This window comes from Cyanistes caeruleus, chromosome Z, assembly GCF_971803275.1.
Source record: "Cyanistes caeruleus chromosome Z, bCyaCae1.hap1.1, whole genome shotgun sequence".
Classification (NCBI taxonomy): Eukaryota; Metazoa; Chordata; class Aves; order Passeriformes; family Paridae; genus Cyanistes; species Cyanistes caeruleus.
This window is the reverse complement of record NC_141732.1, coordinates 58,988,828-59,015,055: the sequence shown is the minus strand read 5'-3', so window position 1 is coordinate 59,015,055 and position 26,228 is coordinate 58,988,828. Positions and strand designations below refer to the sequence as shown.

At 42.2% G+C, this 26,228-nt stretch overlaps 2 protein-coding genes across 7 annotated transcripts in view; one reads left to right on the top strand and one right to left on the bottom strand.

Moving 5' to 3' along the window:
• Nucleotides 1-9,790, bottom strand: part of THBS4 (thrombospondin 4) — a 47,491-nt gene extending 37,701 nt beyond the window's left edge. Inside the window, exon 1 of one of the 2 annotated variants that reach the window (XM_023944563.2) lies at nt 9,364-9,790. Coding sequence is in view for 1 of the 2 variants with exons in the window: in XM_086869328.1 (XP_086725454.1) it covers nt 3,124-3,211 (88 nt within the window). In the remaining variant the exon portion in view is untranslated. Of the gene's footprint in view, nt 1-3,123; nt 3,339-9,363 lie in introns of those variants that run through there. The other variant, XM_086869328.1, reaches the window with a different exon arrangement.
• MTX3 (metaxin 3) lies at nt 9,779-19,775 on the top strand. Of its 5 annotated transcripts, none has more exons than XM_023944523.2 (9): nt 9,779-9,924; nt 10,361-10,430; nt 11,936-12,012; nt 13,538-13,630; nt 14,643-14,825; nt 14,972-15,048; nt 15,910-16,067; nt 16,456-16,544; nt 17,931-19,775. In XM_023944523.2, the coding sequence occupies exons 1-9, from the start codon at nt 9,844-9,846 to the stop codon at nt 18,039-18,041; spliced, it is 939 nt and encodes a 312-aa protein (XP_023800291.2). In that variant the 5' UTR covers nt 9,779-9,843; the 3' UTR covers nt 18,042-19,775. The 5 variants fall into 5 exon arrangements, with proteins under 5 accessions (XP_023800291.2, XP_086725459.1, XP_086725460.1 ...); XM_086869333.1 differs by having other exon boundaries at nt 9,782-9,924; nt 17,905-19,775; XM_086869332.1 differs by lacking the exon at nt 9,779-9,924 and adding an exon at nt 9,960-10,270 and having other exon boundaries at nt 10,327-10,430.
• The last annotated feature ends 6,453 nt before the right edge of the window (nt 19,776-26,228 follow it).

Here is a 26,228-nt window from a genome sequence, read left to right as displayed (position 1 = left end):
TAAACTCTTCCGTTAGGTTTCTTGATTATCTCCTATTCCAACCCACTGCAATTAAAGCAGTTTATATATTATACCCTGGCAGTGAAGTCTGATAAATGGTTATGCACAAGTGTTATTTAAATATTAGAGCACACTGAGCCATTATATACCACTGACACTCCATAGGCCTACCACAGTTGGGCCACGTTTTTTTCCCACACAAGAACAATACTGTAGAGCTGTCACCAGAGAAGAGCCGTAACACCAGGTGGACGGCAAAGGCACGTGACAGCATATAGTGCCTTAGCTTGATTCAAGCCTGTGGTTGTACTAATAAGTTTCATTTCCCAGGCTGAAAAAACACCGGTGTACTTTTTCAAACGTAGCCTTGTCTACACAGCACAACCCCAAAACTTTTGCTGTCTGTGAGACGATGAAGTCATCCTACCATTCCAGTGTTTCCATACTTCGATACACTACACACGGGAAAAGACTGAAGAGCACTCAAAGAACAACCACAGATATGTGGGAAACCCTGTTCCCTTATACTAGAGTGTGGGTTCCTGCTGCTTTCATCTCTCGTTCTGAAGCATCCACTCATTTAGACACTAATCTTATTTCCAAAAATGAGAAAAAATAAAGACCCTTTTCCCTTTGTATCATTAAGTCATTGAAATAATCTCTGAAGTCTATACTTGTACTGGGTCTAAGGATCTCATGACTCTACAGAGAATTTTCAGGACACTACAAAAAATATCAGGCCCTTGATTTGCATGCACTAGTAACACTGCTGTCAAACAACTAGGAAACATACACGTAAGATGGATCTGGTCAAAAGACTTCTCTTTCATTCAGTTCAGATTCACAGCATCCCAGGACTATGACTGCTCCCACTGAAACCAGTGATGTGGAAAGCAGAAGCAAAAGGCTGGGTACTTCATCACATTTAGTGCAGAGAGAGCAAAGCAACTGGGCATGAAAGAGATCGAAATGCAACTCACTACTCTGTACAATAGCATTTTGCAAGGAATAGCCATTCATAAAATACAGCTGTGTTTCCTCAGCTGAGACAATTCAATACAATAGCAAAGACTTTGAGAGCATGAAATATAGCTATACATTTTATTCTGTTCTAGATCTATTGGCTGAATTTCTATCAATTCCTGTGATACTCATTAATCAATGCTAGAGTCACTTAAAAATATCATAAAAGTAATGACTAAACACTGTGAAATGTCTAAATTGATAGAAAACATTTATTGAAATTTTGGTAATCTGAATATTTAAATTAATACTCAAATTGGTTTGGCAGTTGTGTTCGATAAAGCACAGTGCCTCAGCCAGATCCTTCAGCATCATATTAAACTCTTTCCTGGGATATCTTCACTGACCAGCATGTGGATGCACTGCATGACCAGATCCATCCTTAAAGCACAACTTACACACATGCCAGCAAGTACAGCTAGCAGAAGAATGAGGAGTTATGAAAATTCATTTTACATCTTTAGCAGAGTTGGCAAAGAGAGACAGCTCTTGGGCATTATAGAGACAGTTAATTGTTTGGGAGGAACGGGGAAAAAAAATATCTACAAAGATTTCACATTTCATTTTTGAAGAACCTCGTCTCTTTGTTCCTCTCCACGGAAAGGAATACTTGAAAGCAAATGTATGGAATAGGACTGCCAAAGCTGAAAAGCACAAGCAGCTGTTTTTAATCCATGCAATGGACTGAAAACTCCAACATGCCTTCATACCTTCAAGCACGAGTTTGCACACCCACTGGGCTAAACTGAGCCTGCTTGTGAGACAGACCAGGAATCCTCTCCTTCACCTTCCTTCTGTGGTTTTTAGAATAGAGCAGCTCACCCTCCTAGCCAAATGCTAACAAGGGATGAGCTACACGGTGAGACAGTGGCAAACCACACTTTGGAAATCTGCCCAAACCCATCAAGGCTAGCTTTTCAGATGAGAGCTGGAAGACATGCTGCAAAGTGCTAGGATGAGGAGGCATGGAGGAGTGAAATTAGTGACACAGGGCAGCATGGAACTTAAAACACCCTTTCTTTCCCCTAACTCTGTTGCCATATCACACCAGCATTGTAAGACCTTCCAAGGCTGTTTTCTGGTCACATCTAATCATAACTGCAGATGTAAACAGTGCTCCACTACTTTCCAAGATAATAATTAATGGCTTAGACACTTGGAGTGAAATTCTAACCTCTACCACAACAATTTACCACTGACCCCAAGGAGCTGAAAGCACCCCTTGTTGAGAGTGGAGTTTTTCATTGGCACCTGACCCTGACAAGTTAGAAACCTACTTGTTTTTGTTTGTTTGTTTGTTGTTGTTATTTTAATTCGGTAGTACACAACTTGTCATTACAACAATTCTCTGGAATTTTTTCACATCGTAAAGGTCTTCAACAAAGGCTTTTGGAAATGAACCTGTATTGTTGTGATTGGCCATCTTTTAGATCTGCTTAAGTAATAGCCAATTGCAGTGTCAAAAATAATTCTGTAAGGCAGTGGAGGGAGTTAAAAATGTAGCGAAAACCACAAGCAGGTTTAAGGCTCCCGGAGTAGCACGAAGTTGCACTGACTGCTGCAGCCGAGCTGGTCACAAGCTGCTACCGCAGAGCGATACCACCCACTTAACTCGAGTTCTGAAATACAGCAGCTCCTGACTTACTACGTGCATAATGCTGCCACAGCAATGCTGGGTTTCGAAGTATGATTTTTCCTATATACTATATTATGTAGTAGAGTTTTCCCGAAGAGTTTTCCTGGCTTAGAAATTCACTTCTCATTTAGGAGTACTTGCAGCCGAAAAAGAGCTACTCAGGTTCTCCACGCACCTACCAGCATACCCACAAAAACACTTATTGCAGGCTGCATGGGGGCGGCCGACAGCGGCTACACCGCCGTCTCCCCCGGTCCCCAGCGCTAGTCCGGCGGGGCAGCGCGGCGGCGGGGCGGCTCCCGCTGCCCGCTAGGGCTCCGGCTCCCCTCGCACCTGCAGGTGTTCTCTTGCGCTGCCAGGCGGGGCTCCCGGCGGAGGGCAGGAGACGAGATCCTGCAAGCCCAAAGCCTTCCCAGTGGAAGAGGGAAAAGGAGCGCGCTCCATCGGGGGCGCGGGGCCCTTACCTCGGGGGGCGGGCGCGGCGGCGCGGCCCGGGCACAGCTGCAGGGCGAGCGGCAGCAGCAGCAGCGCGGCGCCGCTCTCGCACCCCATGGCGGCCGCGGGCCGGGCAGGGCGGCGAGGGACGGCCGCTGCTCCACGCCGGGCCCCGCCGTTTAACGGGGGCGGCCCCGGGGCCGGGCACGGCCGGCGGCAGGCGGCGGGCCATTGGCCGGGTCTTCCCCCCGCAGGCGGGCGGGGGCCGCGGCGGGGGACGGCCGAGAGCTGGGGTGGACCAGGACGGACCGCGTTGTCGGGACTCGGGCCACTGGCACCGGTGGAGGTGGCTCGGAGAGAACCAGAGATCCTGGCGACGCCCACCGAAATCAACGCTGTGGGGACCCTGTCTGGAGTCTGCCCTTTGGGAGCCCTGGAAATTGAAATGTGTTTAATGGCTTTAAATTAATCACAGAATTGGTTAGGTAGGAAAAGACCTTCAAAATCATGGACTCCAATGGATAATAAGCCACTATGCTTAATACCACTCACAAGAAGATGGCCCCAAAAGTGAACTGAATGTGCTTAAACAGCCAAGTAAGGGTTCTGTAAGTTCAGGAGGGACAAGTCCAGAACTGTTGCAAGCAGCCCTTCAGAGAACCACCAGCCTGGTCAGGGATGCAGAAGAGTGTCAGAAGGATGTAGATAAGGCAGCCTCGCCCAGCCCTGCTGACTGCCAGATGCTCAAATCTGAGGTTGGCGTGATTTTACTTTAAAACCTCTCTTCCCTCGCTTTCTATGTTCAGCAAATGGTGACCACACATTTCTTCTTCTGGTAACATTACAGCTGTTGTCTTTGCAAAGCCACCTCACAAGTCTCTCTGCCTGCTCTGCAGTCAGGTGTTTAGTGTCAACAGTTAAGGTTTAACATATATTAGAACAGATTCTCTCTCAGGCATATTTGAAGTCAAAACAAATGGGGATGCTCTGGTGTGTATACTTGGATTTGGTAGGAATTTAAATACTCCACTTTTCCCAGTTGAAGAATGTCACTAAAAGGGGTCGTGCAGATTGCATGCTGGGGCAAATTTGGTTTCTAGAGGGCTCTGACTGGCAAACTGAGGAACGTATCATCTGCTCCTTTGTTTAAGAGTTCAGAAGCATTGGGAGTACTCAAACGTACCAGATGGAGACTGCGGGAAGGGGCTGTTTGTCTTAGCAAACTCCCAAACTCAATAACTTAGCCAAAGTCAATTTAAAAAAAAAAACCCAACAAACTTCTTTCAACTACAACAGTTTTCAGCACTGTGTGTTCCATTAGGATATCATTATCCCATTGTTTGTCCTCTACTTCAGAAAATTCTAGACTCTGCACTACTGATGTTAAGAAAGTACAGATGATAGGGAGCAAGTGAGAAACCCAAACACATTGTCAGCTTCCCATCCTGCTGCACAGCTCTCTTTGTCCTGTACATCTCTGTATGTATCAGCTTTGCTGATGAACCTCTGTCATGTCAGAAATCTAGGTAGCCCTGCTTGGCCCCGTCGCAGCTTGCTATCCACACTCAGCTGGAAAAGCTGGAACTGTCTGATACTATTTACATCATAAAAAGTAGGGCAACAATAGTGGGGAAAGTTTATGTTAAAGTGAGCAAAGTAGTGTTGATTACTGTTCAGTTTCATCAGGCTTGGTGCATACATCTAAGGAGCACCACAGAGAACAGCCCTTGGGGGGCTCATTGTGTGCAAGGCAAGACACAGCACACTGCAGGGGGGTGGGCTGCAAGTGCTGTGAAAGAGCTGCCTGAGCCACATAGAGCATGGCTGTGGGCTGCTCTCCAACACAGCCCAGAGAGATTTTCAGATACCTTCAGCTGGCCTGTATTCACATGTCCTCAAATTGCTCTCCCCACAAGGTATACACTCTACAACACATCCTTACTGCTTAGCTTACTATTGTTAGTGGTGTTGACCCACTCCCTGAGTTGTCCATTTCTTCCTCTGCCAATTGCCAGGCAGAAGGGTGTTCTGCCAACATCCACTCTGTCACAGCATGGTGCTATTCCTCCTCCTCACCCTACTGCTCTTCTATATACATCTCCACACAAGAACACTTCAGCTTCACTCCCACATCCTTGCCCCTGCAGTGGAAGTGACAGGATGACGCGGTAGTGTCAATGGGCTGGCCAAGAGCTGCACAGGGGAGCGAGAAAAACAGATCATCGGGTGCAGAGTGCTGGGGATCAGGTTAAAAAGGGAGACTAAGAGGGGTAAGCAAGTGGCAAAAAGATGGAAAAAGAAAAGAAGGAACTTTTGGCGTCATAAGCTCCTTAAAAAAAGAAATGTTAGCTCAGAATTTGTCCCCAGCCTGAAGCATGGGAAGACAGTACAGATGCTGCAAGACTAATACGTGGATCTAGAGCAGCACTGATGATGTTCAACTACTTATTAAGCCTTGACTCAACAAAGAGAATTTTTTGCAAACATATACTTATGTGTGTGATAGAAAAACACTATGAAGATCTGCAAAATCATTACAGTTCTGGAGAAAAAAAAAAAGAAAAAAGAGATAGAGAGATATAAGGATAGTAAGGGTTTGCTTTCACCTAAGGGGAACACTATCAGTAATTTGCAGCCATTTATTATGTATTTTGAGTTTATTGAGTTTATCAAAGCATATGAAATGTTTTCTTGGAAGATTTCCATATCTGACAAAAGTATTTATTAAGTAATTATAACTTACCATTCCTTATTTCTGATTTAAATACAGAGGAGTCTCTTGCACTGGTGCTGACCAGCCCTACAGGAGGAGGAGCATTGTGTTTGTAGTATTATATATTCTTTATACTGTTAGATTTGTGAGGGCCATATTCTGTTCTTGCTCTGTATCTGCTTATTCTTTGTGCATACTCACAAAGAATGCACATGGAAGCAATGTTTGGCAAACAGCCCCTGCGGCACAATACAATATAACAGAACTCAGTTCACAATATAAACATAAAATACATAAACAGAAGCTCAATTCCATGTTTAGATGAACTCAGTACATGTAAAGGTCACTGTAATTTTTCCAGTTTTCATTTTTATTCTGAGTTTTATGTTGGAATACATTACAGACTAAAGGGGATTTTGTGCTCAAGCATAACCTTCTTTAAGGGATTTCACAAAGTAGAAGGTTTATCTTCTGTCTGGAAGAGACTATTTGACCTTTTAATAAACATTTTCAATAAAAACAATGGAATACTAGAAATTGCCTTTTCACTCTTGTATATACTCTGAAGAACAAACTCCAGTTTAAATTACTGGTGGTTAAAGAAAAAGCAAGAATAAAAACATGATTAATCACTTGAGTTTACAAGAAACTTTGATAAAGTCAGTCACATTTTGTAAGTCATAAGTATGTGACTGTAATTTTTTATATAGGATCTGCTTGAAAACCTCAGCCACTATGATGTTTGACCTGATTATGCAACTTTATAAGATTTTAAGTGTACAGAATACAGAGAAGCTGCAAACATTACAGATTTTGCTTTACAGAAGTAAAGACTGTAACTTGTTCAAATTCCAAATAATGGGGTAAGGGAAGTAGAAAAGAACCCTGCTGCTTAATTCCCTTTACATGTTTTGTTCCTAATATGCATCAGGAGACTCACTGTTTTCATGGAATTATATGGATGGTTAAAAATCAGGATTTATGGGCAATTAAGATATTGAAATCTTAAGGCAAGTGAAGTATCAGCTCTAAAACACATCCTTTCATATTTATGTCAACATTCCTGGTTTTGATCCTGCTTCATTTAAAAAAAAAAATAAATTGTTGGTTTCAAGGGTTTCAAGTTTCAAAGACAGGTTTCAAAAGAATTTTTGCTTTTCCAAACCACAAACTGAAGCTCCACTTCTTCAAGTCAAGTCATATATCCATCTTCAATGCACCTATTTACTTTCATTTACACTGACAGGAATTCCACACAGGCAACCAAGAGGAAAAAGTTCCTGATATGGGGGAGGGAAGCCTCTTTTTTTATCTTTGCTCCAGACTCCACAACAACACAGAGATAAACTGGGCCTGAAGGCAATGCAAAGCTTACTTCCCTATTTACCTCCTAAGCCTTCTTGCAGCCTGCCTTAAGAAAAGCCGTATGACAGAAAAGCTCATAGAATGGTTAGGTTTTTCTTAAAATAAGACTTCCCAGTTCATTAAGTCTAATCATCAACCCAGCACCACCACCATATTCACCACTACAACATGTCCTCAGCATTTCCAGGAATGGTGAGTCCAACCACTTTCCTGGAGAGCTTGTTCCAATGCTTGACAACTTGACAATTCTTCTTCCAGTGAAGAAATTTTTCATAATGTCTAATACAAAACTTCCCTACTGCATTTTCCCTGAGGCCAATTTTGCTTGTTCTAACACTTCCTAATTGGGAGAAAAAACTGAACCCCCCTCATCTGTATTGTCCTTTCAGGTACTTGTAGACTGATAAGGTCCTCCCTGAGCCTCCTTTTCTCCAGGCTAAACACCCCCAACTCCCTCAGCCACTCCTCATAGGACTTGTGCTCCAGACCCTTCAATACCTCCAATACCTTCAACAGCCCTTCTCTGGACTCGCTCCAACACCAGAATGACATTCCTGTAGTGAAGAGCCCAAAACTGACCACAGGATTTGAGGTGTGGCCTCACCAGTGCCCAGGACAAGGGGACAATCCCTGCCCTGCTCCTGCTGGCCACACTATTGCTGAGCCAGGCCAGGATGCCATTGGCCTTCTTGGCCACCTGGGCACAGCCTGGCTCATGTTCAGCTGCTGTCACCAGCACCCCCAGGTCCTTTCCAGCCATTCTGCCCCAGCCTGTGGAGCTGCCTGGGGTTGTTGTGACCCAAGGGCAGGACCCAGCTCTGGGCCTTGTTGAACCTCACACCATTGGCCTCAGCCCATGATCCAGCCTGTCCAGATCCCTCTGCAGAGCCTTTCTGCCGATCTGGATTACCACCCAGTTTGGCATCACTGCAAATTGATTGAGGCTGCACTCAATCCCTTTGTCCAGGTCATCAACAAAGATGCTAAACAGGGCTGATGTAAGTATTGAGCTCTTCATAAAATAATCCTTAAAGAAAAAGTTCTTTGGGATCACAGCTGCTAGCATCCACAATTCCCTTTCAGAGCTTTGCATCTCAGTGCATCACAGTTCACATTGTGAAAGGATCAAAGCAAAGTACCTGAAAAGACTGAGAAATTAGCTGGTGCCTGCAGGGAGGAAAAGACATAAAAAGTATCCTTAGAATTTATATCTTAAATAAGTCTTTAGAAGGAAAAATGTAATGTAGCAATTAAAAAAAAAAAAAATTTCTGTTATCATTGCTAGTGCTATGTTTTTCTGAGGAAAAAGGGGGTATGTATTTCTTCACCCATGATCCTCATAAAATGAACGATCTCAGATCTTTGGCATAAATTTTTCTTCCACAAATTTTATGTGAATCTGAAATTGTGGATCTGAGAGGGTAAAAGGAAAAATTAAGCTGTGCCCTTACTCTCCTCCTTATGCATGGAACACTTGAATAAGGGTGATCAGCGCAGGGTTTTGTTTTTTTTTAGTGAGTGTATGGTATTTTTATCTTTTGTGGGAAGGATGGAATCTTGACTTGGCATTTAGCTGTGCTGTGGCAGGTCTGCACAAGCTCTGGAACAAACAACTGGCAACTTGTTGCCTCTAAAGGTCTGTAGTTAAAACCACACTGAATGGGTTATCATGATCAGAGCTCCTTGTTTTTAAAGCCAAATGGCTGATGGCTGCTCTTCACAGTTGATTGAGAGCCACAATTTTATTTTTTTTTTTTGCTCCTATGAAAAGTCAGAACTCTGTGTGCAGTGTCAGGGTTGTCAGCGGAGGGTGAGGGTTCAGTCAGGCAGTACCAAAAGCCTTTCAAGAGGACTATGACTGTGTCATTTTCCCAGAGGATCACAGGTACTGGCCACCTGTGTCCCTTCCCAAGATGCTGACCACGACCTGGATACAACCTGAAAGAACCGTGTTCCCAGGTAGGGTGTTGGCCTCTTCTCCCAGGCAAGTAGTGACAGGACAAGAGGACATAGTTCTCAATTCAAGAAGGACATTGAGTTCTCAATTCAAGGACACTGGAGCGCTGGAGCAAATCCAGAGGAAGGCAACGGAACTGTGAAAGGCTCTGGAGCACAAGTCCTGTGGGGAAGAGCTAAAACAGATGAGTTCTTTTAGCTTGGTGAAAAGGAGTCACCTCAGGAGAGACCTTACCTGAAAGGAGGCTGTATAGCCAGGCAGGGATTATCCATTTGGGAAGGGACGTGGGTAGTATGAAGACATGGTCTTAAGCTGTGCCAGGGGAACTTTGGGCTGGGCATTTGGAAGAATCTCCTCACTCAAAGTGTAATTAGACACTGGGATGGGCTGCCCAGGGAGGTGGTGGAGTCACCATCCCTAGAGATGGTCACGGAAAGTCCGCACGTGCCACTTGGTGCCATGGTCTGGTAGACATGGTGTTCGGCCACAAGTTGGTCGCGATGATCTCAGAGCCCTTATCCAACCCAGTTTATTCGGTGACTCCACGACTCCCGAGGGCTGGCGGCGGCTCCCGGCAGCAGGAGGCCCTGCGGCCCGGTTCCTCCCGGCGCCGCTCCCAGCCCGCCTCCCTCCGCCGAGCCCCGCGCGCGGGCGCGCGGGCGCCGCCATGCGGGGGGAGCAGCGGCGCGCGGCCCGGCCGGCGCGGTGGACAAGATGGCGGCTCCCATGGAGCTGAGCTGCTGGGGAGGAGACTGGGGGCTGCCGTCCCTGCACCCGGAGTCTCTCACCGTCATGGTAACGGGCGGCGATCACCGCCCGGCCCCGAGGGAGGGACCGGCGGCGCCCCGGGGCTTGCCTGCCGCGCGCATGGACGTCCGCGGGGCACCTTCTTGCCTCAGGAGAGGCCGGGGGTGGGAGGCGGGATGTTGGGCCCGCGGCGCGGACCTGGCTCGTTCCCCGCGGGAGACGCTGGCAACGCTGCCGCCCTTCCCGGGGGCGCCGAGTCCTTCCTGGCGGCGCTGCCGCCCTTCCCGGGGGCTGCGGGGCCTCTGCCCAGCATTCCCTGGAGCTGCATTAGGGCAGTGAAGCCCAGCGGAAACCCGTTGCGCACCTGCTGGTTGTTGGTGCACAGTGCACGAAGGTGCTTAACACAACTTCAAAAGCTCTGTCTTACGCTTTTCTTACACATTGTGACAGGTTTTCTCCCCTGCTCTCCAAATCTTTATTGCAGGCTTACGCCAAATTTTCTGGTGCTCCCCTGACAGTGAATACCATAAATAACTCCTGGAGAGCTCCGAAAGGTACCATCTTTGCAGCCTTTATTACTCTAATCACAGCTATGTTCTAAATGTAGGTTTCAGTTTTTCTGTATTTCCCGTGTTTGCATGGGGTTTGTGTTCATGAGTGCAGTCTGCCCCAATTGAATGACTATATAGGATCAAGTGTGATGAATTTGTGAGAGTGAAATAATGGAAGTCATAAACAAAAGTCCTGCTCCAGAGGACAGTTTATTAAAATGTGTATGGGTGAGGCAACAGACAGTTAACAAAGCAGTAATGCTGAGTATATAACTTTCAGGCAGACAGACTGAATTGATGGTATAGTGAAAGTAAATTTGTAAGCTTTTTGCACTTTGCATATTTATAAAGGTAGTAACTAGACATGTGCATGGAAGAGCTCTTTAGTTACCTGTAGCTTAATGGGTTGGTACAGTTGGAAATGGATTGTGAGCCTCAGCAAGTACAGCTTACACTTGTGGGGTTGTTTGGTATTGTGCTGATTTAGAGGGTTTGATTGAGAAAAGGTGAAGGTAAGCTCTCAGAGAGGACTTCTTTGGTTTGGATGCTTCTATTCATTGCTTATTTCTTTGCTCAGCAGTTACTGTCTTGGTGCATTTGAGAGAGGTAAAATCACTGCAGGGTTAAAGTGTTCTGCGCTTATACTTAACCACATTATCAGTTCAGGCAGTACTGTATTCATGCAGAACTTGAGCCTTTGGTTCTTGTTTTCAAGTGTTTTCTGTTAGGAGAAAATACCAAGAACTATATGGGCGGACTTGCTAGGAATTTGGTCGCTATCATTGTAAGGAAAATACATAAAATCAATTTAAAAAGCAGTTTATATAATAAGTGTTAGTGGTAATTGATATTTTCATATTATTTAGTACTGTCCTGTTGGGCTCATTCTGGCAATTCTGTTGTGGTTGTGCTGTGGTAGCCCCCGGTGCAGACTCTGCATTCCACAGCCTTTGATCCTGCAATCTTATGACTAAGGGCTGTCCAGTCACCTTCTGGCAGAGGGAGAGTATGTAGTTCTTTGAGTAATTCATGATTATGCAGTGGTAGCTTGGGCATTGTTTGTAGCAAGGCTAGAGAGAAAAGATGGTTAATATGGATGTTGAGGGGAAAGACAGAGGAAAAATTGAAAAGAGGCTCAAAGGTAGATGAGTTGAGAGGGCAGTTGGACTGAATGGAATTTTTGTCCTAAGATGAACATCTGAAATTCACACAAGTGGCCTAGTTTTCAAGGTATTTGATACATAGCAAAAAACACTGGCTTCAGTCTCATTTGATGTTGCCCTTTTTTATGTTTATTATTAGTAAAGACCACAGTAGATTAAGAGATTAACCTTGGTGATATGTGTAAAATTTTATGTTTCTCATGCTGTGTAAAATTTTATGCTTATGTTTACATGTTAGGAAAATTAGAGCATGCTATTGAGAAAAGGTAAGTACATACAGTGACTGATTGCTTTCCAGTTAGAACTCTTCTATATAAATTGTTGACTATTATTTATGCCTTCTAGGAGATCTGCCACTTCTGGTATCAGAAGATATTGTTATTTCTCAGCCAGCAAAAATACTGAACTTCTTAAGAAAGCAGGTAGGTCTCTTTCAAAAAGATTTGTTTTATTTGACTTGCATGTCTCCTTTGTACGCTGATTGAAGCTTCCAAAAAGCAAACTAGAGTTTAGTTCAGACCCAATAGTTTTTTGTTTCTCATACATGCATAAGAATTGCAAAATGGTAGATAAGAAATAGATCCTTAAAAGTTTGATCATTACTTGTGTGAAAGATTTAGAAATAAGCATTAAAAAAATTAATTGAAACTGACAACAAATTATCCCTAATTGAGCAGTTTGTTACTGATTACCCTGGTAGTAATTATAATACTTTTAATGCCATTATGACTTTGCAGACCTAGGATATCATAGTTTATGTTAACAGTTTAAATGGGTGTGGTGGGTTTTAGCACTAGCTAAAATCACCACATCATTTCCCAGTGCTCTTTTTTTGAAAAATAATACATACAGCATTGTTTTTAAATCTATGTATTTTTCCGATAGCTTGTAATGTAAAAATGTCTGCACGCATTTCTTGGTGCACACCAGGTTATTGCCTCTTGCTTGCCTTTTGTAGGACTCTTAATGTTTTGTATACAAGGAATAAAGCTGTACAATTTCTTCTTTTTACAAAATATAAAGATATCTAATAAACCATGATATTACTTTTTATTTCCTAAGGTGGTCCTCTAGCCCACTATTCTGCTTCTACATTAGAAATGCAGTTCCTTTGTGGTCAGGTGACCTGATGAATGCCATGTTAGTGAAACTTGAAGCTTCATGGGGAGAAAAACGGAATCTGAAAACTGCATTTGAGTTGGAATTTTAGACAGTTGTTTTAAAATTCTGAAGTTTCACATTCATTTGGATTGAGTTTGAACTTCGTATTCATGTGAATAACAAAGGGGAAACTCTTTATGTTAAAGTGTAACAATTGTATGCTTGCTTTTCAGATGTTCAGGTGTCAGCACTGGCCCTTAGTTTATACATTAATGAAGCAAATTTACTCCTCCCTCCAAAATTTTTCAATCCTTATAATGTATTTTAGAAGAATCCAGTGTTAGTATTAAAAGTTCAGTGAGTAATTGCATTAATTTAGCTGTATATGTGTTCCCTTACATTGTTACCATCCAATTTCTTAACTTTTAGAATTTTCATTAAAAGCAAAATATGGGGATGCGTGCTTTTTTTTTTTTACACTTACACCTGGTGAAGTGTCAGATTCTTCTTGAAAAATAACAGTGGAGACTTACCAGAGGCACATCCCTGGGTATTGAGAAATTGCCTCTGTATCACTGGACATTTGCTTGGAAACAAATAGGAAAGAGACACAAGAATTATTTTGGAAATAGGAGGACCCAAAGCTCTAGGAATGGGAAAATGGAAAAGCAAGATGGAACAAGGTTTGGTAGAGTTGCCCTGCAGAAGGAAAATTCTAGTGAGTGCATGCTTGCTATTCAAAAAAACGTTTCTATTACTGCCTTGATAGGTGTTAAGTTTGAAGTAACTTTCCATTAATAATGTTTTTTGAAAGTGCTGCTTGAGTCTATTTTTTTTAATTCGTAGAGATACAATGCTGATTATGATTTGTCTGCAAAACAAGGAGCTGATACACTGGCATATATTGCACTACTTGAAGAGAAGCTGCTTCCTGCTCTGGTAAATATTAATAAATACTTTGTAGTGGTCAGAATATTTGGAATTGAATGCTGTAAGAGGTGCCCAATGTGAGAGACATTAAAGTCTCTCAGCCACACCCCTGGCTGGAACATAGTTGTTTTGTTAGTCTGGTTTTTGGAAATACTGCCTAGCAGCTTTTGAAAAGGAAGTAAGTGTGTGTTTGTGGAGTGTCAGATAGTAATAGTAGATTAATGAAAGACATTTTAAAAGAACACTTACTTGGTTGTGTTTTTTTGTTCTGTTGGTTTTTGGGAAACAGTATCCTGAAAACATCTTATTGTGGCCATTTTTTATTTCATTTGATTTCCTGAGAAAGCTTTGATTAAGACGTATCTGATGTGAGACATAAAACTGAAAGCCTTTTGAACTGTTAAAACTTTCAATAAATTAAAATGCCCATCACTAGCTTAATTTTTCATTTTTTAATAAAACACAGCCATTTGCCCTCACTATTTCAGTGTAATTACATTAGAGCTATAAGACCCACAGACAGAGTCTCTTGAATGATTTTGGCTTCAGTTGTACAAATACTCTGACCAGATGGTATCATAAGCTAGTCATTTCAGCTTACCCTGGTTTCAAATTCATAATTTCATAAGATCTTGTATTTTAAGATTTATATAAAGCTTCAAAATGAAATTCCAGAAAGTTCAAACTTGTTGCTGTATATCTGCAACTTTTTTTTTGTAATATATTTTCAATATACTGTTTGTGTATGTGTACCTGTACATACATAGCACATACATAATTTTATGCATATAGATTTCTCTAATATCAATGGTGTTTTTCTTTATTTGGAAGGTAGCTATTGCCTTACTCATGTACTTCTACGCTGAGGATTAGTATATTCCTCTACAGAGACTGGTAGCCTTAAATTACAATAATTCCTGGTTCTTCTGCTTTTCTGAGAGAGGTCTTGCATATCAAGTGTCACGAGATGTCTACTCATGTCATTCAAATTTTGGTTACATTTTTCCTCATGTTGATACAGCTGCACACTTTCTGGATTGAGGCTGAAAATTACTGCAGTGTGACAAAGCCATGGTTTGCCTCAAGGATTGCCTTTCCAATGAGTTTGTATGTGCCTGGAAAGATGTCCAGGGAAGCGCTGAACAGGATCTTGCTGACCAAGGGAGGCCCTCCACTCTACAGTCTCACTGAAGTGGAAGCACAGGTATGTATTGTGCAGTAAGGAATTCATAAGTTGGTTCTTCAGAGACAAGAACTGAAACAGTCTAGCACACTGTCAAACAATAAATGGTGCTGTGCACACCAGACTGGCTACACCTAGGGCTCTTAGACAGTCTTGTGTCTCATCAGATATACAGAGATGCCAAGGAGTGTCTAAATCTCCTGTCAAAGAGATTGGGAACATCTCAGTTTTTCTTTGGAGATACGTGAGTATGATTTTTATCTTAAATTATTTTGGTAAATGACTAATAAAAAAGGTACCACTATATGAACACTTGAACTTTGTTTTTTTTTCTTTTTAACCTACCAGAATGTTAAAAGTGCTTCCCAGTAGTTGTCTGTCACTCTGCTTTTCAGATAAATCTGAATGAGCAAACAGGGCACAAAAGAGATCATCAGACTGAGTCAATGTGGCGTCTCTCTTATCCTGCTTTTTTCCACAGAGAGGGAAATGCTGTCCACAGCTGCTAAGAAAATGTGAGGTGCACTGGAGAATACTTTTCTAGCCACTGAATGTCACCTCCTGGCTTTGTATGTAGAAAAAAGTGCTTTAGGCTGAGGTGCTACTATTGTCCTCATGGGAGAAGGGCATAGATCCAGGAGCACTATTCCTGTGGTATGTGTGCAGAGCAAAAAGCAGATAGGGCCAACAGCATAGAGCTAGCAGTTCCTGAAAAGCATGATCTCTTCTTTAGCTGTTGAAATTGGACCACTCCATGGTGGAGGATCCTGGTCCCTGGTCCCCAGCATGACTTCCGTGATGCCAGAAAGGTGTTTTAGAGTGCCTTGCTTATCACTGTATGGGATAGCATGACTGTGTTACAATGCTGACATTACTGCTTCAGCTTGCCAGCATGGCTATAGTTAAGAGATGCTGAAAGGAGTAGATATTTGGTACAAAGCATTTACCAGGTTGATAGGCAAAGGTGGAATGACAGAAGGGCTGACTATATTCTGTCCTGACTATATTCTGAGTTGTATTTGACATACACAGAAAACTAGGTTGTAGAAGTCTTAGAAGTCTTATCTTGAGTCACTGCAGTGTTTGCTTGTGTCGCTCTTTTTAGGCCTACCACCTTGGATGCCTTTGTGTTTGGTTTCCTTGCACCAATTTATAAGGTGTGCTTCCCAAGGGTACAGTTGCAGGAGCATTTGAAACAACTTCCCAATCTGTGTCGATTTTGTGATGATATTTTAACTTGTTACTTCAGGTTAACTGTCTCAGGTAAGTTGTGGCTTTTTTCTCCTTTTTGTCATCTGTACTTCTGTTTGGATTAGTACTTCCGGTTTCCATTTGTGAACCAAGGCAGATTAAATTTCATGTATTTTATGTGAGACTTTCTATGGGGAAGAAGACACTTCTAAAGTTGGGCAGAAAGGACTCAAAAGCAAGTGTTAATACTCAGTTTTACATTCTGTCAAGCACTGGTAAAACCTTACAGCTCACACTTAGTACTCCTGATTTTCTCACATGGAATGGCTTTTACACTTAAATTCTTCTTTGCATAAAAATACTGCATGAACTCTCTCTCCAATATGAGTTTATTTTTTAAGAATTTAAAAGCTTCTGTAAATACCTTTTCACTTTTCATCTTTCTACCTTCACTCTCCAGGCCATTCTCCAGCTGGACAGGATACAGCAGATGCTAATCTGCAGAAACTCACACAGCTTGTAAATAAGGAATCCAACTTGATTGAAAAGGTTACTTTTGCTTCAGTATCTTTAATTTTACTGCTTTGTTGTGGTTACTTGTTCACAGATATCCTTGCATGGCAATTGCAACTGTACAGTGGACTGTATTTTAATTACTTCTTTTCTAGTGAGTTATGTTGTGTAGAGAGGCGGGAAGAATATTACATCATTTGGAAGGCGGAATTAATGAAGCCTTGCAGTAAAAAAGTATTTTTAATACAACCAAAAGATCATTGTCTTGCAGGTGTGCACAGCAACACACGGCGGAGTGGTATCTTTACACAAGCTCACATTCAGCAAAGAAGGAGGCAAATGTATTGGTCAAAACTCAGAAAATTTTCTGCAAGTTAAGACTGATCATCAGCTTTCCTTGCTCTCAGTTGCATGCTGTAGTAACTAACCAGCAGTCACTGTTCTCCTGCTTGTTCTACATCTAGCTGTTTTTCCTTACGTTCTTTGTTTCTAAGGCTGTCACTCAGCACCTATCAAAAAGCTATACAACTTAACTGAAAAATACTTAGGAAGAATTAGCCTTTTCATGCAGATAGAACACTATAACTGAAAGGGTAGAAGCAATTTGTTCCTGGAAATGATCAGTGTGTGAAATAGATCATTAACTATGATCAGCTTCTGTAGCATTAGGTATTGATACTCTTTCTGACATTGAAGTGTGGCTGTGGAACTTTTAAGCAGTGGGTTACATAGACGTTTGTAAGGCATGATTGAGGAAAAACTGATTCTGCCTGGAAGAAATGGAATAGACTAGGCAGCCTTTGCAGCTCTCCCCTGTGCTTTTATTCTGTACCAACTAAACTTTTTCAGATCACTTCACACATAGGGCATTAGAGTGATTTCCTATGAAAATGTGAATTGTTTATATTCAGAGATTAATTTTAACCTGTCTTTGAAAAGGTCTTATTACAAGTGCTTTATTACATATTTTTTGAAACACATAACTAATACAAATTCACTAATCATCTCCAGAATATTTCTGATTTCAAAAGATTTATTCTTGCATGGTGCTGAATATACAGAAGCATCCATTGATGTTAGCAGTTTGACTTTTGATCTGCGTTCTGACAGCATTTGGTTATTGTACAATATTTGACCTCTTAGAACTGGTGTTGCTTCTTTCAGTAAACTTGACCAAACGACTTGAGCAGAAGCACATCCAGGTGCCCTGGGTTTGATGCACCATATGTAAGGCAATGATGAGCAGCTCTAACACAGGCACATATTTGGGAGTGGAAAGAAACCAAAGCACCAGTTGCTGATGATCCTGACAGTAAACATAACACCAACCCAGTATTAATGGTGGCAGCCCTGACAAGTAAGACTAATCATAGAATCTGTATTCTGCTGTTGCCAGATCCGGCTCTCATTGTTTCTCTGCAGATGGATGACAACCTTCGTAAGAGTCCTCAACATCCCCCTCGTAAGCTCACAACACTCAAGCTTGCTGCAGGTGGAGAAGAAACTAGTACAATGAGTCGTTTATCACCTTGACATCTCTTGCTGCCCATATACATGTGTTTTGTAACTCAACTGAGTGCCACAGTAAATTTTTTTCACATGAATGTTTTGCAAGGGAAGAATCTGCTAATGGGTACAAGTAGAGAAGAAATAGAGCTTTACAGTCTTCTATCTACCTGTTCTTTTAAGAAATTGTATAGATCAGGCTGGCCACACACTACGCTGAAGCTAAGCTAAGCTAAATAAAGCTTGTTACTGCAGATGTTAACATGATTTTGTACAGCATACTTTTGCCTTTAGCCTAGCAGAAATGTTTACCTAAAGTTAAAAATCTGCTTATGGAATGTTCACTGTTACTTTATTTTGTGGGGTTTGATTTTACTGTAATCATGTTACTGTATGTGAGTGGATATACTCTTTGTCTCAGAAGGACAAAGTCCAGTTGCAAAGTCTGAAAAGACAAAATGTTGCCATTCATGGCAGCTGAGAAATGAAAAAAAAGACTGGAAGGTAAATATTTTTGTTGTGCTTTAATGAACTTGGGATTTGTGTTTTATGGTGGTTTGTATCTTTGAAAATTTGTCATGTTGTACTTTGAAGGGGATTATTGATAAGCATGTGCGCTATGGGGATTAAAATGATGCACAATGCTAACATTTCACAGTACCTCGTATTAGTCCTTTGTGAAACAGGCTTAACCTGTGCACAGAGTAATACCACATGCTGCAGAACTGTTAAGTCAAAATCACAGAAACCTTGTAGTGGATGGAGGCATTTGATTAATTGCTGTCAGGACGAGACTTGACTAGCAAACGTACTGCATCTATGGATTGAAAGGGACTGGTTAGGGCTTTATAAGAAACCTGATGTAGGCTTTTAAATGTGTCACAAATGCCTCTTAATTAATTTAGTCTTATTTTTTAGTAAGCACTACAGTTCATTCAAAATTTTTGTTACATGATGGTCTATCTAGTTCTGAGCTGTTTTCTCTTGGCAAATTGTGGTATATTGCAGGACTTATTTTTTCTGTTCAGTTATGTTTTGTATTTAACAGAAGCCTTGCCAGTTCTAGAGACCCAAGCAATTCTGTTACAAGAGAGATGCTGTAAATTTTTACTGGCAAAGTACTGGCAGATGCTTCATGAGTAGGTGTAAAGAGAAGTAGACAAGGAGATTGGCCAAAATGGCAGTGCTTGGGATACAGAATTCTGATAGCTGTGTGTGGGATAACTGTTCTGGGGTTTTTTTTTGGTTGTTTTTCTGGACAAATTGAAAGAGTCTTTCAGCTTCCCTTTGGCTACTAGTCATGTTTGAGATACACAGATAAATTCCTTCCTATTTGTACAGAGAAAATGGTAGATTGTATACACATTGTACCTTTGGAATTGATATGTAAGGAATGTAATATCTTAAACATTTCTTAATTGAAATGTTTGGTTTCTAATGAGCACTTTAAAATACTTCATGCTCTTGCTAGAGTATTTGTTGCAGTGATTTGAAATTGATTTAGCTCATATTCATGATTACTGTATAAACTGACAGTCCATTACATGCAAAAGTAATTTAAATGTTTAAAATTTGTACTGCCTGTACCTTGACAGGATTTACGTGAGATCAAGTCACATAGCTTTCAGAGCTTTTACAAACACGGCTATGGAGAATATGCCTTAGTTTGTAGCTTTTGTGAATACATGCACTCAACCTATAAAATCTCTTTGTAAAAAAATGTTGTTATTCCAAGATTAAAATTCTGAATTTTTAGTGGAATTTGGATAGAGTTTATTTTTTGTGGTATATTCATTGCGTTTTTTGAGTGTTTTTCTTTTTTCCTTGTAGAAAAGTTTATCTTGTCCATTAAAAAATAAACCAAACCCCTGCTGACTGGTAGGACAAGAAATTGAAGCATATCCATGAGATCAGATTTTAAATTTTTAACACACCTCTTCAGTACCATTCCTTTCTTTCAACACAACTGCTTTTGGTAAAGGGGGAATGAGAAAGCACACGTTTGCTGATCTTACGAAATGTGAGCTTTGCGCTGTGTGATTGGGTCAATCTGAAATTTTGAGAAACCAGTACTCAAGGAACTTCTTCACCTGATGGCAGAGGATAACAGGGCTGGAGATCACAGCAAACGTTGCCTGAAGTCATGCAGGCAACCAGTGAGGTTGCAGCACAGCCATACACTCCCTTATTTTGCTTTCTGTCCAAGGTGAATTCAAACCCAGACCTCTTAATGTGGGCAGTGTCATCCCTGGCCTGGTAACTTGTGCTTGCCTGTTAGTTTACTTGCATATTTTGTGTGCCCGAGTTCTGAAGCTGGGAGGTGAATGCTTTCCAGGATGGGGTCAATTTGAGTAACTCTCTGCATCTGAAATAGTCAAAGCTGCTTCTCTGGCTAGGAGAGAAAGATGGGATTGAGGTGTGATATGTTTCCTTAGAGCAGATACCTAAGAACTGAGTCCTGGATATGTGCTGTGTCTGCTGTGTGCAAAGGAAGCCCTAGCTGCCTAACTCTACCATAAGATGAAAACCTGCTGTGGTGATCGGCTTTTCCTCCACTGCCTGAGCTGGTGGATGGTCTGAAACACAAGGAGTCAAGCAGCCTTCTGTCTGGGTAGCAGTGGTGTGGCCTTGGAACCACAGTTTGCAGCATGCTTCCTGTGCAGAGCACTGGCTGCTGCAGCTTCTGCACTCTGCAGTCTCTAAATACTTCAGGCTCACATGGTCATGTCTGGCTTTTGGTGCACACATCTACAGTGTGCAAGAATGGGATATAACACTGTTTTCAGGGCCTTGCTGCTACCACAGCAGCTGATAAGCCTCATCCTCCTTACCCTCCCCCTGAAAAGGTGGTGGCTAGGAACAGATAACTCCCTTGGAAACAACTTCTTCAGGCGCCAGTCATAAATGGAGTAGACCACTTTGGCAGGTTGCAAATTTAATGCCCTTACTCCCAGGCAATTTTCTGGTGAAAGCTGTATGTAGATATCCCTTAGGGCTATTTTGTTTTCCTGTGTCACCTGGTTGTAGGAATATATATATTCCAGAATACATGAGATGAAAAAGGTTACAAATTAATAGCTGCAAATATATTCTATGTAACATTTCCAAAACTGCTTTAAAAATGTCAGCCCGTTGCTTCCCCTTCTCTCTTCCCCCTCCCCTCCCTGATCTGAAAATACTGTTATATTAGGCTTTTATGTACACTTATACATTCATGATGTCACATCGCTTTTGCTAATGTACCATAACACTCTGTTAAGAAAAAAACATCCTATTTGATTCCTGGTTAAAATGGTTTGCAGACTCCCTTAAGCAGGTTTCTTTTGCTTGATATTATTCTTGGCATTGCAGCAGAAACTATTCATAGTGCTTTTTTTTTTTTTTTTTTTTTTTTTCCTTATTTTTTTTTCTCCCCATCCAGAAAGGCAGAGCAGCTTTATATGTTAGGCTGACGAACTATACTGTAGCTCACAAAACTGGATGGTCTATGCAATTGGCAACAAGCTGTCCTAAATAGTTGATCATAGGCATGTTTCTTGGTGAGAAGCTATTCCCCTTGCCCAGCCACTTGCCAGGCATATTGTATGTGATATCTCTCTGCTACTCTGTTGTTCTGCATCTGTGTGAGACCCAGCTATGCCAGGGTAATGGTGATGTGGGTCTTAATGCTTCTGTAGTGCTTTGTGCCCTGGTCTGGGCAGCAGACCAAGCTCCACTCTATGGTCTCCTCCTCACCCAATGGGGGCCTGCCCAGCAGAGGTAAGGTCCAGGAGCAGCCTGTTCTGGAGCTGATTTCTGTATCAGAGGTAGCTGCCAGGATGGTAAGTGAGTTTTTTGTATCATCTCTGGGATGTGTTAAAGCAAAAAACAAAATAACAGGCTATGTTGGTTTGCTGTTTGTGCCTGGAGCAGAGGTCCTAGGAGTACATTTCAGCTCCCTAAATATATCAGATCAGGTTGAAATGAGAACCTAGGAAGAAGAAGGAAAGAAGAGGTGATCAAGGAAGAGGCATCAGGGGCATCTGTTTTCATCCTTGTCAATGACTTGTCAGAGTTTTATGAGTGTCACGGTATTTGATTGAAAGAGTGCTTCAGGAGTTACAATATACTGCTCCTGTGGGCAAAACATGGGGGGGAATCCAGTGGCTTGCTGGAAGTTTGTTAAAAACAAATTATTTGTAATGTGCTAGGTCAGTCTGCCTCAGTGCAGGACCTAGCGAGCAAGGTTTACTGTGTTTCATTTAAAGTTAAGCTGAGACCAGGAATCACTGTTTATCTAGAGTAAATAAGATCTTGCAGTAAATCAGCCCATGGCACAAGGATTTTCCTCAGTGCTGTTCACCTTCCTTTTGCTCTTTATCTTTAAAATCACATTGGTTTTATTCATCACAAATGTTAATGTTCCAAATTTGTGTATGTTCAAGTGTCGCACGTGGGTTCTTGTTGCATGTGTTGGTGATTTACTGTTATCAAAATTCAGAATGTGGTCCTTCATTTAAGCCCTCAGTGCATAGAAATTATATGCCTTGAGTATCAAGCAGCTCATTAAGTAGAAGCAATTCTTGTGTAAACATTCAATGCTCTAATCAAGTTTACCAAGCCGTTTTGACAAGGGCAGCTAGGCAGCCTGCCAACTCAGACAGACACCTCACAGTTTTTTGTTTTCAGGAACAGAGAGGTGAGAGAGGGAGAGCACAAACAAGAAAGTAGAAGTCTCTGCAAAGCTCTAGCTTACCCAAAGCAACCTTCAAGTGATAGAGGTTGAGTCCAGTTTGCTTGTATTGTCATTTGCTGTCGTGAAAAGAAACATACAGTGAACATACACTGGGCTATGTATGTTCAGGCCAGGATTTCACAGTGAGTTTTGCTCTTAGTTATGACCTCTAGTGAAAGACATCTCTGAAATTCTCTTCAGTAGTACATTACAACTTGTTGTGGTTTGACACTGGTTGAAATACCAGACATCTATGAAAACTCTTCATTCATTCTCCTCTGCTATAGTTGAGCAGAGGAGGCGAAAAGAACACAAAGGGCTCATGAGCTGAGATAAGTATTAGGAGAAAACACTAAGGGCAAAACAGGCTCATATTTAAAGGGTATAAAGAAAAATTCATTAACATTTAAAAAAGGGTAGTCTTCCCAGCCCCTCCCTCTTTCCCACTAACAGTGCAGGGAGTCAAAACATGGGTTTTTTTGGTCAGTTCATCACTTCTAATTTTCTTCTCTTTGTTCAGGAGAAAAGGGTCTTTCTTCTGTTGTACTGTGGGGTCCACCCCAACAGAGACAGTTCTCTGTGAACTTCTCAACTTGGCTCTCTTCTTACGAGCAGCAGCCCCACCCAATCTTCTGCAAAGGTGAGTCCTTCTCATGGGCAAAACAAACTTCCCGAAGCTGTTGCCTGTGAGTCACTTGTCCACATGAGAGCAGGTTTTTATAGCTCCTTTGGCATCCACTCGCTCTGTCATGCAAGTGGACCTCTGCATGTCTCTTGTGGACCCAATGAGCTGTGGGGGGATAGCTTACTTAACTATAGTCTTTTACCACAGTTTGCAGAAGAAAATTTCAGCTCTGGTGCTTGGAGCACTTCCTCTCCCTCTTTCTTTGCTGACCTCAGTGCTGCCATGTTGGTTCTCCTCATGTGTCTTCACCTTTTCCTATTCTCTGACTCAGAAGAAAATTGTTGTCCATAGGTACTATTGTTCTCAAGTTCTGTCAATTGAAAAGTTCGTACAGGATTTCACAGTGCTGAAAGACTGGGCCCATGCTGAGGAGTTGCTCACCATGTTCCTGCCACTGGCCATCCACAGCATAGGCGCCATTCTACATCTCTCCCGCAGTGGGGGGCAGGAAAGGAAAAGCTGCTGCTGGTGCCCCTGCCCTTCTGCCCGCAGAGCATCTGGCTCAGGGCAGCCAGACAAGCAAGGCTTGCTGGCTGTATGGTCGCACTGGCTGCATGGATGCTTGTGCGCCAGGATGGCTGCAGCTGCCTCACCTCCCCACACCCCTCAGAAGAACTGCTTATGGCTTTGATTTCCAATTTCCATTTATTTCTTAAATATGTCATCATACAGGTGTTACCAACTTCTCTAATTAGCTTAGCAGCATGTCTGTTCTCAGAGCCAGCCAAGGATTGGCTTTGCCAGGCATGGAGGAAGCTTCTAGCAGCTTCTCACAGAAAGTCACTTCCATGGCTCTCCTTCTCACCAAAAACCAAGCTACAACTGTTCAGCAGCAGCCATGATAAGAGGAAGAGCTGCAGCACCTTCATGGCCAGTGACAAGTGTCCTGCTGAAATTGCTGTTGGAAAAAGCTATTTTTTTACACCTACATGCTCTACAAAGAAATGTAGTGATTTGGACAGGAAGGATTGCTCATACCCAGACAGAAATTTGGAGGGGAGGGAAGGGAACTGATGGATATGGAACAGGCACAAATTCTCCTAGCTGGTACTCTGTGATTACGTGGGAAAGGGATTTCAGCTCTCTGCTCTGAATTAAGGAAAGTGAGAACTCATTTTGGCTGCTCCACAGCTCTTGGCAAGTGTCTGAGCCAGTGGATTAGTAGCTTCTCTGCAGTGGGCAGACGTACCTTATTTTTCACAAAAATCCATGTGAGGTCCTGTTTCCTTGGTGCAGGATATGAAAAACTCAGAAATCCCCTTGGCTTCCATGGGGTAAGAAAGCAGTTTCCCATCTGTTCTATTTGCTTTCTTAGCTGTGCACAAGGATTATTCTGTTTATCTGCTGTCCTTATTTTAGCTGAGCCAGGTAGCTGTCTTTGCAGACAGAAGACAAAGTGTTGAAATGGTGTTGGCAGTTGGTGGCACCCAGTGCAAGGAACATAGCAACAGAGTGACATGCTTAAAAGGACTGAAGGAGGCAGAATACTTACTAATTTTTTCCTGAAGAATATTTTGTGGGTGTCACCCTATCTGCTAGATACTGCCTCCAGCAATGGGCAGTCATGACAGCAATCCCCAAGGGCTCTGTGCTGCTTGCTGCCCTGATCAGTAGACATCAGTTTACACCAGAGACTCCAAAGAGAAGTAGGACAGCTGAAATGACAGTCCCCCAGTAAAAGACAGTGGTCACTATCCACATTTCTCCTCAAATTACCAGCTTAGCTTTCTTTTGGGTCAGCCTCAGGTCACACTTAAGTATGCTTAATGTCAGTTTGGTGTAGAAGGCTCCTGACTTATGTTGGTGTATCTTGACACTGATGCTGTGCCAGTTTGCTCTCCTGCAGTCCCAACAGATAGAGGAAGACTGAACCTGAAGGTTGCCAGCTGTCCATAAAATTGCTCATCATATTTAGCTGGGGAAGTTCCAACACATGTTAGGATGTTGAAATTCCTGTTTTTACAGCTTTTGTCCTGGTATTTAATAACTGGTTGGTACTAAGAGACAAGACAAATAAATATAGATGTCCTGTCTTGGGACATCAGAAAATCACCCATAGCTGTGACAAGGATTGATTCTGAAACAAACCTCATGCAGAGCTTAAATGAGGGAAGCTGTGATATTAGTGATAGAAAAGTGGGGGCAGATGTCTGTTTTACTAACCTGTATAGTTCATTAAGGAAAACAGTTGAAGAGGAACCCATGGCAATTTTAGGGCTTTTTGTTCAATGTTCAGGGTAGACTTTGTCCAGAGTGTTTGCTCACTGTGCTTTCCCTTTTATCAAGAAAATGTCAGGTCTCTGTGCTTCTTTCCTGGGTTTCTGAGTGGGCCAGATTCCTGGAATGAAGCTCCTGGATACTGTCTGACTCATCCGGTTGCAGGAGAGGTGGGTGTTCCTGAGAAATACAAGAGGCTGGTTTCCAGAGCTGGTTAAAGTACTTGCCAAGTTTCTAAAGTGATTTGTAGTCTGGAAAATCTTTGCAGAGCATGAGGTTGCTGTTTTATCTGGCAGAGTAAAGGAAGATTTCCTTACCTCCTTCACAGTAAGGACATGTGTTGATAGAAAAGTCCTGCCCTCATCTGCATAACACTGCATTTTCTACTCTTGAGTTTTTAATTAACACTTCTGGTGCACAGAATCCTTGTATTCTGTTCTTTTCATGTGCCTGGCAAAGTCTGACATAAAGAAGAATCAGTTTTGAGAGGTTCTTTGTTCATCATTAAGAAAATTGTCCACTGTCATGGAGGGAATATCTTACTTCTTGAATCACAAATTGTATTCTTGAAGTAAAAAACAGTAGGTGCCAGAATGAC

Bases quoted from the DNA above. Each gene is read 5' to 3' on its own strand.
- MTX3 (XM_086869331.1), top strand. From the start codon at position 10,053: ATGTTGGGCCCGCGGCGCGGACCTGGCTCGTTCCCCGCGGGAGACGCT. The intron at 10,271-10,326 runs GTGCTTAACACA...ACATTGTGACAG, and splicing joins TTGGTGCACAGTGCACGAAG to GTTTTCTCCCCTGCTCTCCA. The intron at 16,068-16,455 runs GTAAGTTGTGGC...TTCACTCTCCAG, and splicing joins CTTCAGGTTAACTGTCTCAG to GCCATTCTCCAGCTGGACAG.